The following is a 17,604-nucleotide window of genomic DNA, read 5'->3' as shown; positions in this document are numbered from 1 at the left end:
AATATGGCCCAACTTCTGAATTGCACAACAGGGCACACGAGCCTGGAAAACGGAAGAACCCTCCCATCTGAGTGGCAGGTCGGGCGAAAGCTCTGATTGGCTATGGTTGCCTGAGTGACAAATATAGTGAGCAGTAGGAACACTGCACAATGGTTGTCAGGTGGAACTTCCTTTGAAAACACAACCTAATCCCAGAATTGCTGGAGATTTGTGCCAAATTCTCCACAAGTCTCTTATTAATGCAAACCAGTGGTTTCTGTTTTAAAAAGAATTATAAAAATTCAGAAGGTAGCTAATCAAGCAATGCTGCACTTAACAAACACATCATAACTCGTGATTATAATAAAAACAAGTCCACAGTGGCATTCTCTGTAAAAGTTGGGTTTTCAGGACCTGAAGCAAACTCATCACAAAGGCCATGGTTGCAAGACATTACAAGCTCTTCCAAGCATATTCCTGGTTTCAAAGGAAATCTATTTCTCTCTCTGTATATCAGGGTCTCAGAGAAACACCACATGGCCTAGGTAGGTGGCTATATTTTGAGAGGCCTAGGTGCTCAATTATCATCTAGAAATAATTCATTTTCATTTGACATTTAGCTGTAAAATCCATTTGGAGATATTTGTGGAGGCTGTGTATGGTGTCTCTCAAAATGGACAGAACTCCCGTGCTAATCTGTAATGTATAAGAGCAGAACTGCTGATATAAAGGATTTAATAGCCCTTAGAAAATATTAAATGACACAAGATAGGATTAACCTGAGAGGGCTGCTTCTAAAACATCCCAAAGGTTAGTAGTATGCCAAGAGAAAGTGTTATGAACAAGTATTCAATCTGTAGAATAAACACAAACAAAACAAAAAGGTAACAATATATCACTTCATTTACTAATGGAAATTCAAAGATTTATTGTATGAGGGAACTTGGCAGGTACCACTGAGGATGACGGACAATGGAAAAATCCAGAATATGCCATGCAGAGAGAGTTTGGGAGTATAAAGTGTTATTTAGAAAAAAATTGGGAGGGTAGGACAGAGGAAGGCAGAGAAACATAGACAGTATGAGAGACAGAGAGGAGACAGGGTGACAGAGAGTTAGGAGAGAAGAGAAAGAAAAGAAAGGAGAGAGGCCCAGATTTGCCTTTCAGAAGAAATGCAGGCAGAGAGAAAGGTGTCCAAGGTAAGCTTGCCCCAGTGAGAAGAAAGAGACTGTATATGGGTTGAGCTTGTCTATTAAAGGGACAGGGTACTTTTTCCTTTGCAGCTCTTAATACTCTTTCTTCATTCTGTATGTTTTGTGTTTTGATTATTATATGGTGATGGGATTTTTTTTTTTTTTTTTTTTTTTTGGGACTGAGCTTGCAAGGTCCAAATGAGGAGCAGAAGGAGAGAGAACATGAGCAAGGAAGTCAGGACAGTGAGGGGTGCGCCCACCCACTGAGACAGCAGGGCTGTTCTAAAGGGAGCTCACCAAGGCCAGCTTTACTGCGACTGATGGAGTATGTGATCAAACTGGACTCTCTGAACTTAGCTGACAATGAGGGCTGACTGAGAAGCCAAGGACAATGGCACTAGGTTTTGATTGTACTGCATGTACTGGCTTTTTAGGAGCCTAGTCTGTTTGGAGGCTCACCTTCCTGGTCCTGGGTGGAAGGGGGAGGGCATTGGATTTCCCACAGGACAGTGAACCCTGACTGCACTTTGGACTGGAGAAAGAGGGAAAGGGGAAGTGGGGGGAGGCGGAGGGAAATGTGAGTAGGAGAGAAGGTGGAAATTTTTAATTAAAAAAGAAAAAAAACAAAAGAAAAAAACCCCCCAAAACAAAAAAAGGGACAGGGTACTGACAAGGAATGTTGATTTCTCAAAAAATTTGAAAACAACCTACTTCAAGACCTAGCAATACCATTTTTGGGTATATACCCAAGGGATGCTTAATTATACTACAAGGATGTGTGTTTAACTATGTTTATAGCAGCATTATTTTTCATAGCCAGAACCTAGAGAAAAACTAAATGCCTGTCAGCTAAAGAACGGAGAAATAAAATGAGGTCCATTTACACAGTTGAGTATTATTCAGCGTAAAAAACAATGATATCTTGAAATTTGTGGGTAAATGGATGGTTCTATAAAATATCATGTTGAGTGAGGAACCCAGGCCCAGAAAAATATAATATGTACTCACTCATAAGTGTCTTTTACATATAGAGCAAAGTTAAACCAGCCGCAATTTACAATGCAAGACAACATAGACAACAAAGAGGGCCCTAAGAGAGACATAGATGGATCTAATATACTTGGAAAGTAGAGAATATCAAGATCTCAGGCTGGAGAGATGGCTCAGAGGTTAAGAGCACTGACTGCTCTTCCAAAGGTCCTGAGTTCAATTCCCAGCAACAACATGGTGGCTCACCACCATCTGTAATGAGATCTGATGCCCTCTTATGAGATCTGATGCCCTCTTCTGGCCTGCAGGTGTACACTGTACACATAATAAATAATAAAGGAAACATTAAAAAAAGATCAAGATCTCCCGAGTAAATTGTGAACATGCCAATTATGGGAGAGGGTAGAAAATGAGGGGAGAGAAAGGGAGGAAGGAGAGTAGAGAAAAATATATAGATCAATGAAAATACTTAAAAACATGAAATGACAAATGGAAAAGTCATGGGGATATGAATCTGAAGATGAAACACTACATAGGGTGGGCAAATTTATAGCACATCAAGCTATGTTATGAGATATAGAGTTGATTGCTGAGTATCTTACTTCATTATTTATCAACCAAAGAATATCTGTATTTGAATATGCACATGATATATTTACTGTTTCTTTATTAACTTATTTATTTACTTATAGTATTTAGTTACTAGATTCTCTAATATTAAGTATTTTAACATTAATTACATCAAAGCATGTTATATCACATGTACAGAAAAGGCAAAAATACACATCCATAAATACTTACAGCTGGATTAGATAATTAATATAACTGAAGGGCATTTGGATATCTAAAAGTGTTACATCATTTTTTAAAAAAAAATTCCTATGGCTTTCCTTCATATGAGCTTGCAGGTACAAATAAAATAAAGAACATAAAAATCTTAGAAAGATTGCTGATTTTGATAGAATATTTTTTACAGATACAACAGAAATGTGTAACTTAATAATGAATGTGAGCCAACGATGTTGCCAAATCTTTTATAGTTAGATTCCCTTTGATATTGGTTTTGCACATCCTCAAATAGTACTGTAAGAAGAACAGGTCTTAACTGATTGGTTGTACATTAAAAGTTTATTCTTATAGAAAAATTACCATGAAACAGACAAAATTACTACACTGACAAGAATTATCGAGGTTCTACAGTGTATTTTGTCATGACTTTAAAAACGTCTGATACATACAAATGTTTAACCACATTGATCATATTCAAACGTTTTCCTCAGGTATGTATTCTTTTATGATTTTGAAGATTATTGCAACTTAAAAAGGCTTCACCACAGTGACTGCATTCACAGAGTTTCTCTCTAGTATGTGTTCTGTTATGACTTTGAAGATTCCTGTGACATGTAAAAGCTTTATCACACTGATTACATCAGTAGGGTTTCTCTCCAGTATGTGTTCTTTTATGCTCTTGAAGACTATAGTGATATGAAAAGGCTTTACCACACTGACTACATTCATAGCGTTTCTCTCCAGTATGTGTTCTGTTATGCTCTTGAAGATGACTGTGACGTGTAAAAGCCTTACCACATTGATTACATTCATAGCGTTTCTCTCCAGTATGTGTTCTGTTATGTCTTCGAAGATGACTGTTACATGTAAAAGCTTTACCACATTGATTACATTCATAGGGTTTCTCTCCAGTATGTATTCTTTTATGTTGTTGAAGACTACTGTATTGTGTAAAAGCTTTACCACACTGATTACATTCATAGTGTTTCTCTCCAGTATGTGTTCTGTTATGCTCTTGAAGATGACTCTTGCATGTAAAAGCTTTACCACATTGATTACATTCATAAGGTTTCTCTCCAGTATGCGTTCGGTTATGTCTTTGAAGATGACTCTTAAATGAAAAAGCTTTACCACACTGATTACATTCATAGGGTTTCTCTCCAGTATGTATTCTTTTATGAACTTGAAGATTACTGTGCCATGAAAAAGCTTTACCACACTGATTACATTCAAAGGGTTTCTCTCCAGTATGCGTTCGGTTATGTCTTTGAAGATGACTCTTAAATGTAAAAGCTTTATCACACTGATTACATTCATAGGGTTTCTCTGCAGTATGCATTCTGTTATGTACTTGAAGAAGACTGGGATGTGTAAAAGCTTTACCACACTGATTACATCCATAGGGTTTCTCTCCAGTATGCGTTCGGTTATGACTTTGAAGATTACTCTTACATGTAAAAGCTTTATCACACAGATAACATTCATAGGGTTTCTCTCCAGTATGTATTCTTTTATGTTCTTGAAGACTACTGTATTGTGTAAAACCTTTACCACATTGATTACATTCATAGTGTTTCTCTCCAGTATGTGTTCTGTTATGAACTTGAAGATGACTCTTGCATGTAAAAGCTTTACCACATTGATTACATTCATAGTGTTTCTCTCCAGTATGTGTTCTGTTATGAACTTGAAGATGACTCTTGCATGTAAAAGCTTTACCACATTGATTATATTCATAGGGTTTCTCTCTAGTATGTGTTCTTTTATGTATTTGTAGTTGAGTCTCACATGCAATGGCTTCATCAGGTTGACTACATTCACACGCTTTCTCTTCTATGAAACTTCTTTCATATCTTTCAAAATGACTGTTATGGAAAGGGTTTAACACAGTAACTATATTCAGAAATGACTTGACACATGTAAGAGCATTAAAACGTTCATTACACTTTAAATCCTTATATCTGTAAGAACTAATTTTACCATTTAGTCTATTTTATTATGTATAGAATGTTCCTCTGGCCTGTACACCCCCATGCCATTTGAGGGCATCAGATCTCAATAGCAATGGTTGTGGGCCACCATGTGTTTGCTGTGAGCTGGACTCAGGACATCAGTGCTCTTAGCTTCTAATACATGGTCTAATTTTGAAGAGAAATCAGAACTTAAAGTTTTATCATGTCATGTAATCTCATGTTTTCCCTTTATTAAAGGTTGCTGTGTATCTTTGAAGATGCCTTTCATGGTAAGAGCTTTTATTACATGGTTCACTTTTGGAACATCTTATTTCTGTATGAGATTTTTCACAAATGTAAAGAGAACTGGAAAAACTCAGAGAATAAACAAACTTATATACAAGAGTGTGAGTCATACTACATTGAGAAAGTGACTCCTGACACACAGAGGTGTCTACAACACCTAGTCCTCACCTAGCAAACACTACTTTCCTAGCTGACATTGAGGTGTATGGCTTTTTGAGAATTTAATAACCATCAATACACTTTAAGCTGTGCTTATTCACATCGCTGCATTTCTTTTAAAAATCCAGGGCACATTTAGCTTTTCTCAGACACAGTTAAATAATCTTGCTTACTCAAGTTACCTTCCATGTCCTCTAGAACTTTGAGAATGCTCTTCAATATTTTGACCTTCCCAAGTGTAACCTAAAAATAATACCAGAAAATATGTGATATGTGATTGGAAATTGTGCAAAATTTAAGTTATTATCTTCAGTGAACCTTAGCACCATAAATGATTTATTCACCATACTCTTTCTCTTCCTCAACTCACATTACAGAAGACTCTCAAAAACCAGGAAACACTTGTCCCCTTATGTTAAAACGTGAGGAAATTTCACCATCTTACCAATAGCAGTGAGGTTCCTGAAGGTCTCCAGCATCACATCATTGTAGAGTGTCTTCTGGGAAGGGTCCAGCAAAGCCCACTCTTCCGGGCTGAAGTTCACATGCACATCATCATAGGTCACTGCATTCTAATATATACCATACATGTGAAAACAAAAGGGGTGATACCAACAACATTGTAAGTGCATACAGTATTATCTTCTAATTCTGGTGCTTCTTGCATTTATTTCAAGACAGGGACTTTATTATGCCATCACCACATCACTACAGAATGAAACTGAATAGGAAGTTCACCTCTGTCATGTCTTCAACCTTTAAATGGGATTCATCTTGCAAAAGAAATGCAGTCCTCAGTAAACATCAGAGAAATTGTTTGACCTATTTCTAAATACAAAATATAATAGGCTACAATAGGTATGGACTCATGCCTTTAATACCAGCACTTAGAAGACAGAAGCAGGTCTGTCTTTCTTTCTATGTGTTAGATTGATATTTTGAAGGCAGACAAGGTCTAAGTATGTATTTTTGTCAAACACAGGTGCCTGTAACAGAACTGAAGGGAAATCACAGACTAAGAATCCATGACCTATAATGTTGCATTTTTTTTTTTGGATACTGGACCAATAGAACCTCAAAAATTCACCCAAATTTTGAGTCCACATTGTAATGGCCCGCGCCATGATTGGAACAGAGTTGCTGCAGATTCAGAATGAAGTTGTTTCCTTTGACAAGGAATCTCCTTCTGTTTTCCTACAATACACCAAAGGCATTGAGGATGGGTTACTTCCTAGGCATCCTATTCTGAGGATGAGCCTTCTCTTCAATGGTGCTAAACACCTTGAAATGTCCCTTCTCTGTTTCATCATACAACTGCCTCTGTAACAACCAAGTGCTGATTTTCTCTACAAAATGAAAGTGTAAGTCTACTATAGTTACAAGATGTATAATAAATATGTGTTTTCTGATGGGCATAGGAGAAGCCTTGTATAGGATTTTTGAGCCTCTAGGTTTATGACCTATATGGTAAGAACCACTACTCTAAAATGATAAAAATGTATAAACACATAAATTTGTTCTTAATAAATATAATATGAAAATCTTTGGTGCCTGAGCGTTTTATTTTTTTATTAAGCTATATATTTTTCTCTGCTCTCCCCTTCTCAAACTCCCATGTTCCCCAAGATACCGAATTTTGCAGGAGATCTTTTCTTTTCTAATTGTCATGTATGTAGTTAAGATCCATATATGTCTCTCTTAGGCTTCTTGTTGTTGTGTAGGTTTCCTGGGATTGTAGTTTGTTTTTTTAATTGATTTTTATTGAGCTCTACTGATGTGGGAGAGTCTTATGTTTGTGTTGATTTCATTCGTTAATAAAGAAACTGCCGTGGCCCATTTAATAGGCCAGCCCTTAGGTGGGTGGAGTAGACAGAACAGGAAGAAGGAAGTGAGGTAGATGGCTCAGACAATTGCCCCACCTTTCCTCTCTGGGACAGTCGCCATGAAGCCAGCCACCAGGTCAGACATGCTGAATCTTTCCTGGTAAGACACCACTCATGGTGTTATACAGATAATTAGATATGGGTTAGTCAAGATGTGAGTAAGAGGCTGAAACTAATGGGCCAGGCAGTGTTTAAATGAATACAGTTTGTGTATATTATTTCGGGGCATAAACTAGCCAGGCGGCTGAAAGCCGGGCGGCAGGAACACAGCCTGCTGCCCCTTACTACAGAACTCTACAGTTTTTTCTGCTCACTTCCCTGCCTCTGTCCTTCCTTGCAACCCCCTCCCAACTTGAAAAAGAGTAGGAACTTTCTTTGTTGAGAAAAGGCAATGACTTTGTCTGTATAATTATATGAATTTGTCCCATGTAAAATTTTAGCTGCTGAGTTCCTGTAATCTGACAGAGAGTGACAGCCAATGGCCTGTGTCTCAATCCTCTCAGGAGACTTAACTGTGTCACCCAGGATTGCACATATTTGCATGGGAGAGTCAGCTACTTGGAACTGAATACTCAGTGGTTAAAGCTGCTATCCCAAAATTGTAAGCCCACACATAATATGTCCTTATTCACATGGAACGAATTAATACATGCTGGGAAATTACACACAGTCACTTGCCATGCCCCATTAGGTCCTTCTGTATGATGTAGAGCTCTGTGATCTAGGTGTTCTTAGTCTGTTTCAATGCTACGTACACAGGACACTGCCCTTCCTCTTCTGGTCTGAAGGGAGAGTCACACTCCACATGCAAATCCTTTTTTTTTCCTTGTAATAGACAGTCCACGATGTGACTCTGACTGGTAATTTTAGAACTCTGTGGTGCTGCAATGGTGTAATCCAAAAATTTAGGATTTTTTGTCAGGGGGATAGCAAGGACAATGCCCTGTGGGTCTACAGACAGGGTTCAAATTTTAATGAACACCGAAGACCTTGACAAACAACTGCTTTTCAAACAAATTTAACATAAAGTGGTCCAAAAATTAATATATTTTACGGCAAATTGGAACTTAATTCTAGTTGTGACCATATGATGGCCCCTTGAGCAGTGTACAGGATGTCTGATATTTGGTATAGGTAAGGGATGGTTTTGGCCCAGTAAATCAGATTCTTTTCCTTTTTATGTGAATGTGGATTAATGGCTAATTAATGCAGGTGAACAACCATTTATATTTTATCTCTTTTTAAATTTATTAGATTAAAAAAAAAGAATCCAAGTTCCTACTCCCTTCACTCCTCCCATCCCTCCATACACCCTCCCAGCCTACCACTATCTATTACTCAGAGGTGGTACAACATGTTGTCTTTTGTAAGGTCCAAGGCCCTCCCTACTGAATATAGGCTGAGCAAGGTATACATCCCAAGAGACTAGGATCCCCAAAATCCAGTGCCTGAAGTATGGATAAGACTGAGGCAGTGGCCCCTCAGTCTGTCCTAGCCATGCAACTGTCAATCACATTCAAAGGGACTAGTTTGGCCCCATGTTTGATCCTTCCCAGTCCAACTGGAGTTGGTGAGCTCCCATAAGCTCAGGCAAGCTAATTTTTTAGTGGGTGAACCCATCATGGTCTTGACCTCTTGCTCATATTCTCATTCCTTTCACTCTTCAACTGGATTTAGGGAGTTCAGTCGAGTGCTCCGATGTGGGTCTCTGCCTCTGCCTCCATCAGTTGCTGGAAGAAAGCTCTACGGTGATCTTTACATTTTATCTTAAAAATCTCTAACAAGCATGGTTTTCATACTACTTTGGGATATTTGGGAGGCAGTAATCCCTTAGATAAATTGTATTTCAGGTGACTTAATCTCTCTCCCCCTCTCTCCCCTTCTCCTCCTCTCTCCTTCTCTCTCTCTCTGATTTTGTGAGACAGGTTTCTCTGTAGCTTTGGAGCCTGTCCTGAAACTAGTTCTTGTAGATTAGGCTGGCCTCAAATGCACAGAGATCTGCTTGCCTCTGCTTCACCAGTGCTGAGATTAAAGGCGTTCTACACCAAAGCCCAACTACTGTATTTCATTTTTTTGTGTGTGGTTTTTCAACACTGGGTTTCTTTGTAGCTTTGGAGCCTGTCTTGGAACTAGCTCTTGTAAACCAGGCTGGCCTTGAACTCACAAAAATCACCTTGCCTCTGCCTCCAGAGTGCCGGTATTAAAGGCATGCCCCAACACCACCTGGTGACTTAGTGTCTTTTTAAGATTTGCTAGATCCGTATACATGACCAATTCTATTACCCACAATTCTAATCTTCTCTATCAGTTTAGCAGTGCAATGCTGCTCTTCACAGGAGATAACATTTACAAGCTCCACACAATCAAATCCAGATGCATCATGAACCAAAATGTTCAATTTTACAAGTGCAGAACTTCTGGAAGATACTAGAGAGAACAGGCTTCTCTTACTTTGGCTAATCTTCGTTCCATAGTACAATACAAGCACTACAGGCACCAACATTTCACAGTAAAGTCAACAAGAAGGGCTTTTCTAAACACGATTCCACTCCCAATGCTCTCCGCGGATGCAGACAGCAGAGTTAAATTATTCCGGAGCCTGCAGTCCTAGCCTAGGGATTTACAAGGATCACACAGAAACCATGGAGAATCAAGCAGAAACATGCCAAACTCAGCAAGTGCCCACTAGCTCCCACCCAAACAAGGGAGGACCCAGCACATGGGTTCCAGTATTTCAGCCAGCTGCTGCACCCAGTCTGGGTACAGTGGTGCCTCACTCACCACAGCCTGCCACTTTCCCTTCTCCAAGGACAGCTGCCCATATCTCACCATGGCCTGGCTGCAGAACTCAGCCATGCTCTCTGCACATGGAGCCCACGGTGCAACAAAACATGGACCAACTTCTGACTTCCACAAGAGAGCACACTAGCCTGGAAACCGGAAGAACCCTCCCATATGAGTGGCAGGTCGGCCCAAGGCTCTGATTGGCTATTGTTGCATGAGTGATAAACATATTGAGCACAAGGAAAGGAGCACAATGGTTCTCAGGCGGAGCTTCCTTTCTAAGCACAACCCTATCCCAGAGTTTCTAGAGACTTGTGCCAAATTCCCCAAGTCTCTTGTTAGTGTAAACGAGTGGTTTTTGTTTTAACCTGAAGTATAGAAATTCAAGCAATGCTGCACAAAACAAACACATGGTAACTAGAGATTGTAAAAAAAAGGGCAATGGTACAGGCCTTTAATGCCAGCACTCGGGAGGCTGAGACAGGTGCAACTCTGTGAGTTCGAGGCCAGCCTGGTCTACAAGCACTAGATCCAGGAAAGGCTCCAAGGCTAGTTACAGAGAAACCCTGTCTCAAAAAAAAAAAAAAAACGAAACAACAAAACAAAACAAACAAAAACTAAAACAAGGGCTACAGTGGCATTCTCTGTGAAGAGTTGGGTTTTCAGAACCTGAAGCAAACATATTACAAAGGCCATGATTGCAAGACATTACTAGCTCTTCCAAGCTTATTCCTGGTTTAAAAGGAGATCTTTTTTTCCCTCTATACAGCAGGGCCCCAGAGAAACACCAAGAGGCCCAGGCAGGTTGCTGTATTAACAGAGGCCTAGGTGCTCAATTATCATCTAGAAATAATCCAATTTTCATTTGACAGTTAGGTGTAAAAGCCATTTGGAGATATTTGTGAAGGCTGTGTATGGCTACTCCCGAACTGGGTAGAATTCCCATGCTAATCTCTAATGTATAAGAGCAGAACTGCTGATATAAAGGATTTACTAACCCTTTGAAGATATTAAATGAATCAACATAGGAATTACCTGAGGGGGGCTGCCTCTAAAACATCCCAAAGGCTAGTAGTATGACAAGCAGGCCTGAATAAGATTAGAATGCTTGGGTGTAAATGTTATTCACATTTTGTGTATAGTGCTAATGGTCACTTTTCTGCAGTAAAAACAGCAAACAGAATGCATATTGATGGAGAGGATAGAGAGATCCTCTGTGTAAAGTTTTTTTTTTTTTTATAGAAAGCTGATACATCAAAGTTTTTAAATGGATTTCATAGATGTCTTATACTGGATGCTGTACACATCAATTTAATGATGTTTTGTTAAACATTTGCTGGGTCTTAGTATGCCTACATACTCCCATAGAAATCCAAAAGGATAGTTAGAGCAGCACTGCTGTGTATTGTATACGTTTGCTCTAAGGTTTAGGTGATCACATTGCGCCTAGGAAATATTAATTTATTGCATTATGTCATTGACAGTTTCTATTTAGCTTTCTTGTACTTAACTGTTGCTCAGAATTATCGTAAAACCAATAAGTGGTACGTTCCTATGTCTGGACAGTTATGAATGTGTAAGTAAGTGATTTAAGGTACACAAAGAATTATATTTAGAGACAATATATTCTATTAAGATTCACAAATCCAGTCGGGTGGCGGTGGCGCACGCCTTTAATCCCAGCACTCGGGAGGCAGAGGCAGGCGGACCTCTGTGAGTTCGAGACCAGCCTGGTCTACAAGAGCTAGTTCCAGGACAGGCTCAAAAGCTACAGAGAACCCTGTCTCGGAACCCCCCCCCCCCCAAAAAAAAAGATTCACAAATCCATATATTAAGTATTTCGAGGACAGACTGTATTACGTGCGAAATGAAAATTTATGGAGTTACATCTGACTTTTGAAATATTAAACAGTAGTTACTGGTACCAAGATGGTGTAAAACTGATATTTTTTTAGGAGGTGCTGTGGTTGCAGTCAGCACTGCTTGCTCTCCTGAAAGACTCACGTAGTAGGTTTGGGTTGGGGGGTAGGACAGTGGTGTTGTCTGTAGAACAAGCATAAAGGTTGAGCCTGGTAAATGTTAGAGAGGAAGACATCAAGGGAAGAGTGGTAGCTGGCATCCTGGAATTCACTAAGAAAGTTTCATAGCCCGGACCCAAAGCCCTGTCAGCAATAGGATCACCCTTTCTCTGGGAAACAGCGGGTTATCTGAGATGATCCCTGTGATGATGTCATATTTATTGTCCATATGAAAGCAGATGCTGCCAGATGGTGGTGATTCATACGTTTAATCTCAACATTCTTCAGACAGAGTCATTCAGAACGAACTGTTAGTTCAAGGTTAATGTGGTTTAATATTCGAGTCCAGGACAACCAGAGCTGCTATACACATAAACCCTCTCTCAAAAGTCAAAAAGTCAAAAAACCAAACAGCCTTATTGTTGCTCGTTTCTTGTTTACTTAGGTAATATTATATCCTTCTGGAGTCTTTGATGGAGTTGAAGAATAAATAGTTATAATTTTCCTTAGTTATGATAAAAGATAAAGTAGATATATATAGTAAGTATAATTCTTGCTTGATAACTATTTTGTTATATGTAATTTTACTATGTTGAAGTTAAAGCCTTTCTTTTTTTTTAAACAGAAAAAGTGGAAATAATGGAGGACTCTCATTGCTAATAAAAAAACTGCATTGTCTTTTTGAGAGGGCAGGATTTAGATAGGTGGAGTAGACAGAACAGAATGCTGGGAAGGGAAGTTAGTAAATTGCCATGCCTCTCCTCTCTGAGTCAGATGCAATGGAGCCAACTGCCAGGTCAGACATGCTGAATCTTTCCCGGTAAGACACCACCTCATGGTGCTACACACATTACTAAATATGGGTTAAAGCAAAATGTGAGAATTAGTTAATAAGAGGCTGAAACTAATGAGCCAGGCAGTGTTTAAATGAATACAGTTTGTGTGTGGTTATTTCGAGGCATATGCTAGCCAGGTGCCTAGGAGCCAGGCAGGAATGCAGCCTGCCGCTCCCTTCACTAGAGGTATTGTTCATGACTCATTTCCTACCATATTGCATGTATTCAATGACACACCTATACATATATGTCAATGTTTCATGTCTTCCTAGGTATTCCCTGCCCTCCTGAAAAAGCAACAGCCCCTGCTTTAGGACTGCTTTCAGCAACACCCTTGACACATACCTGTCCTAGCCTGCTGTTTCAGTTGCAAAGGGAGATGCCATAATGCCTTCCTTCCTCTGTCTTTGACCTTAAAGCCAGAACCATGTAGCTGAGCCTGAAAAGTTCTGCTACTTTCTGGAGCTGGAACACGGCCTCTGGTTTAAGGACATCTTTATACATTTCCTGTTTCTCTCAGTTTCTTTCACTGATGTGATTTGCTGTTCTGGAATTTGCTGCGTGTGGAAGACTTGTCTAACCCTGGTGGGATTAAAGGCATACACCATGACATTTGACTCTAACCATTTTTTCAATTCCTTGCCACTAGTTGGATACTTAACTAGCTTTATCTTACCCTGATTTGACTGCTGCCTTTATTCCATGGCTTACCCTCTTTTTCTCCTTCAACACAGGATTTATTCCATCACACCAACTGCTGCTCCTTTCTACTCAAATGGTCTGGAATCTTGCATTGTCCAGTGTGTTGCTTTGCATTACTAATACTGATTAGAGTTACCACTAATAACTGCATGGTGGAGTCCATACCAGCTTCTTCTGAGATTTCCTCTGCCAAAAGGAGCAATCCAAATCTTCTCACTATAGCCTCAGGAGGACTTCACACAAGGGAAAACCAGTCACGTTCTCCATGAAAACACCACAAAAATTGTCTCCAGGCCACATATCTCTATTCTTCTCTTCTGAAACCTCTTGATGCAGTCACACACAGTTCAAATCATACTCGGCACTGCTGTCTTTCGGCTCCTACTGGTATGGCTTACTAAGCAGCAATTAAAACTTTGAGCCTCTTTTCTAATCATCAGTCCCAGAATTAATTTTCCTTTAAGCAGCAACATGGTCTGGCCTATCACCGCAAAACTCCAGTTTCTGGTACCAACTTCCAAATTATTTATGGTTTCTGCTGCTCTAAAGAGACATCACGACCATGGAACCTCTAATAAAGGAAACCATTTCATTCTGTGATTGTGTTGGAAATGTTTATTGGGCTCAATATCCTTCTGTCTGGCGGTTCCACCAAGGGGGCCGTTTTACCCACTCACCCAGGGATTCATGTTGGTAAAACACCCAACTCTCTACCACCCAACTCTCAAACCACCCAACTCTCAACCACCCAACTCTCAAGTCACCCAGCTCTCAAACCACACCAAAGCCATGTCAACAATAGAGTCACACTTTCTGTGGGCCACAGCGGGTTATCTGAGATGAGCCCCAGTGATGATCTGGTCTTTATCGTCCATAAGAAAGCAAAAAAAAAAAAAATATCAGAGTGTAGTGACTCCCATCTTTATCCCAGCATTCTTCAGCAGTGTTATCCAGATCTGACTGTGAGTTCAAGGCTATCATGGTTTACAAATTGAGTTCCATGACAACCACAGCTGTTAAACAAACACACACACACACACACACACACACACACACAGACACACACACACAGACAAAACTCACTTTCAAAAGCCAAAAAGGAAAAAAAATCTGAGAACCCCAAAAGCCAAAACCCAAAAAAGAAATAGAAGAAAGAAAGGAAAGTAAAGATAAAATCAAATGACTAATTGTATTGTCAAACGGACTGGCAAAAAAAGAACACGTTGTGTGAGACATTATAGTTTTCTAAATGCTTGAGTTGGGAGCTGAACCATTAAAATCTTCAGATAAAATCAGAGAGAAGAGACAGCAAATGATGTTTAGGCTCCTCACTCTCAAGGTCAATGCCACAGAAGGAATTCTGCCATTGAGATGGTTACTTTTGGTTGCCAACTTGACTCCATTTTGAGTGAACAGCAATCCAGATAAGAGGGCACACCTGTAATAGATCAGTTTTGATTGGTTCGTTCTGAATCTCAAGGAGGCAGACACTCCTTTGAAGAGTGGATTTGGTGGGAAGATAATCCTTTAAATCCACTTCGTGGTGCCAGAAGACACACCTTAATTAGGGCCACGCCTTGTTCTGGAAGACTATATAAACACCTAAGACGAGGCTTCTGCTCATTTCTCGCTGGCCCTCAGCTTGTTAGCATCTCTATTCCTTCCTGGGAAGAAGAGCCAACTTCTTTGGGATTCCAGCAGATCCTGAAGACCAGCCAAGGGAGAAAGCAGTCTGGACTGAGCAACTCCTGAAAATTTGAAGTTTCAGTCCATAGGCAGCCATTGTCAGATACCTGGACAGCAGCCTGTAAGTGATTCCCATAAATTCTAAGGGGGAGAGAGGTTGATTGTACTGTTGCATCAGGTGCTCTGTTGTTTAGAGAACTCTGACTAGAAAGTCACCAAGGCTCTACCACATGAAATTAACGAAATGGGCCCAAAACTCGTGTTCAAATGCCCAATATTGTAGGGACATGTCTCATTAAAACGACCACCGTGGTTTTTTTTTTAGCACTCTCTCAGGTTTTTGAGTGCTAAGTGACAATTACCTAGTGCTGGCTGATTGGAAAGCTTTGAAAGTCATAGAGGAGAAACTTTATAGGAAGTAAGACACTGGTGGCTAGAGAATTTCTAATGCAATGTCACCAGCCACATAACAACCCAGCTCTATAATAACAAGACATTTCCAGCACCATGGCTTTCTATGTTGTTGAATTTCTGAGTGCTGAAAAACCCTTCCTTTCTAGAACTGACTGTTTTGATTGTGTGCTTGCTTGTTTGTGTTTTGAGACAGGATTTCTCCGTAGCTTTGGAGCATGTCCAGAAATTAGTTCTTGTAGACTAGAGTTGCCTGGACACACAAAGTTCCTCCTGCCTCTGCCACCTAAGTGCTGGGATTAAAGGCGTGTGCCACCACCACCTGGCTAGAATTGATTCTTAACTGGGACTTGATCTCAGTCATGCTAAAATAACCAGGACACTGTTATGGTATAGAAGCTGAGGGAAAAAAATAGAAAAAGAAAAAAGAGCAACAAAACAAAAGAAAACTTTGCCGGATTTTAGAAGACAAGATTGATTGGTTTCTTGAGGTAAGATTACAAAGAAACATTATAAATAGTATCAGATACTAGTCCATAAGGGTCACGGCCTGCTGCTGTGCCTGTTCCTTGGACATTGGCATCACTGTTAGATCCTTACACAGCAATTGGAATGTAACAGTGATCCTTATTGATTTTGAGTTCTCTATTCTAGGGGACCTCATCGTATATATGTTAATTCCCACATGGTTGGTTTAGTTTTCTGGGATTTTCTTTGGTGTTTCATAGTTATATTGATAATTTTTGGTTTCTTTTTTTTTTTTTTTTTTTTTTGGTTTTTTCGAGACAGGGTTTCTCTGCAGCTTTAGAGCCTGTCCTGGAGCTAGCTCTTGTAGACCAGGCTGGTCTCGAACTCACACAGATCCGCCTGCCTCTGCCTCCTGAGTGCTGGGATTAAAGGCGTGCGCCACCACCGCCTGGCTTTTGGTTTCTTTCTATGGTTAATTTATGAATCTGTTGTCCCTTTCTTAACTAATTATCATCTAAATTTCTGTTTTGAAAATTAAATCCTGTATTTCCCTTATGATTATATTGTCCTATATTAAACTATGTTAATGGATATACCACACATAACAAACTTGATTATAACTTTCCATGCACACCTGAACTGTACTTTGACCATATTTCATGAACTATTTAACTTCCTCCTGTTTGTCTTTGTGACTGATCCTATGACTTTTACAAAACCTCAGCCCCCTCCTTCCTCATAACACAAACGACACACACTATGTCTAATTTCTGTATGTGGACCTCCTTTCTTTCTTGCAAATCATATCTCATTGTACCTCCATTAATCATAACACAATGGTTCACTAGTCACTGTGCTTAGTGTGGTACCGTCCCCAGAGTCTCCTTTTGCTATGCTAAGGTTTGATTTGTTTAATTTGAATTCTCCTCCGGTTCCACAGTGAGGCCATGTTGATTGTGAATGAATAGGTCTTTAGCGGGATGCTGAGATGGATGTGACATTCTAGGGACTCTCATTATTAATTTTCTCAATAAGTAAATGACGTAAAGGAGTTCATATTTTATTTACTGGGCTTATTTGATTGTGGGCTCAGGGTAATCCTCCCACAAGTATCAGTGTAGATGCATTCCTTTGCGTCCTGTCTCCTAAAGTATTTTCTCTCAGTATGGTGTTTGTCATAGTTAGGGTTTCTCTTGCTTTAGCACAACACCATCACCAACATAAATGATGGGGAAGAAAGTGGTGATTCATATTAGCCTTCCCAGACTGCTGTACATCTCTGACATATCTTAGGGCAGGCACTCAACAGAACAGGATCTTTGAGGCAGGAGATTATGCAGATGCCATAGAAGGGTGCTCTTCCTAGCTTGCTCAGTCTGCTTCAGGATAGAACCCAAGACAACCCGTCTAAGGAAAGTACCATGTAAATAGACTCGACCCTCCCACAT

At 39.8% G+C, this 17,604-nt stretch overlaps 1 protein-coding gene and 1 pseudogene across 1 annotated transcript; both read right to left on the bottom strand.

Annotated features, from left to right (window-relative positions):
• Positions 1-3,438: 3,438 nt before the first annotated feature.
• Positions 3,439-17,604, bottom strand: part of LOC119823081 — a 97,198-nt pseudogene continuing 83,032 nt past the window's right edge.
• Positions 4,785-10,107, bottom strand: LOC121677302 (zinc finger protein 431-like). The gene is made up of 5 exons (XM_042055657.1): positions 9,964-10,107; positions 5,814-5,940; positions 5,551-5,611; positions 5,031-5,047; positions 4,785-4,816 (listed from the first exon to the last, which is right to left on the bottom strand). Exons 1-5 carry the CDS (start codon positions 10,105-10,107, stop codon positions 4,785-4,787), a joined length of 381 nt encoding a protein of 126 aa, XP_041911591.1.

Source organism: Arvicola amphibius, chromosome 9 (assembly GCF_903992535.2).
Source record: "Arvicola amphibius chromosome 9, mArvAmp1.2, whole genome shotgun sequence".
In the NCBI taxonomy this organism is placed as follows: domain Eukaryota; kingdom Metazoa; phylum Chordata; class Mammalia; order Rodentia; family Cricetidae; genus Arvicola; species Arvicola amphibius.
The sequence above is the reverse complement of the archived record's forward strand: the minus strand, read 5'-3'. Positions and strand labels throughout refer to the sequence as shown.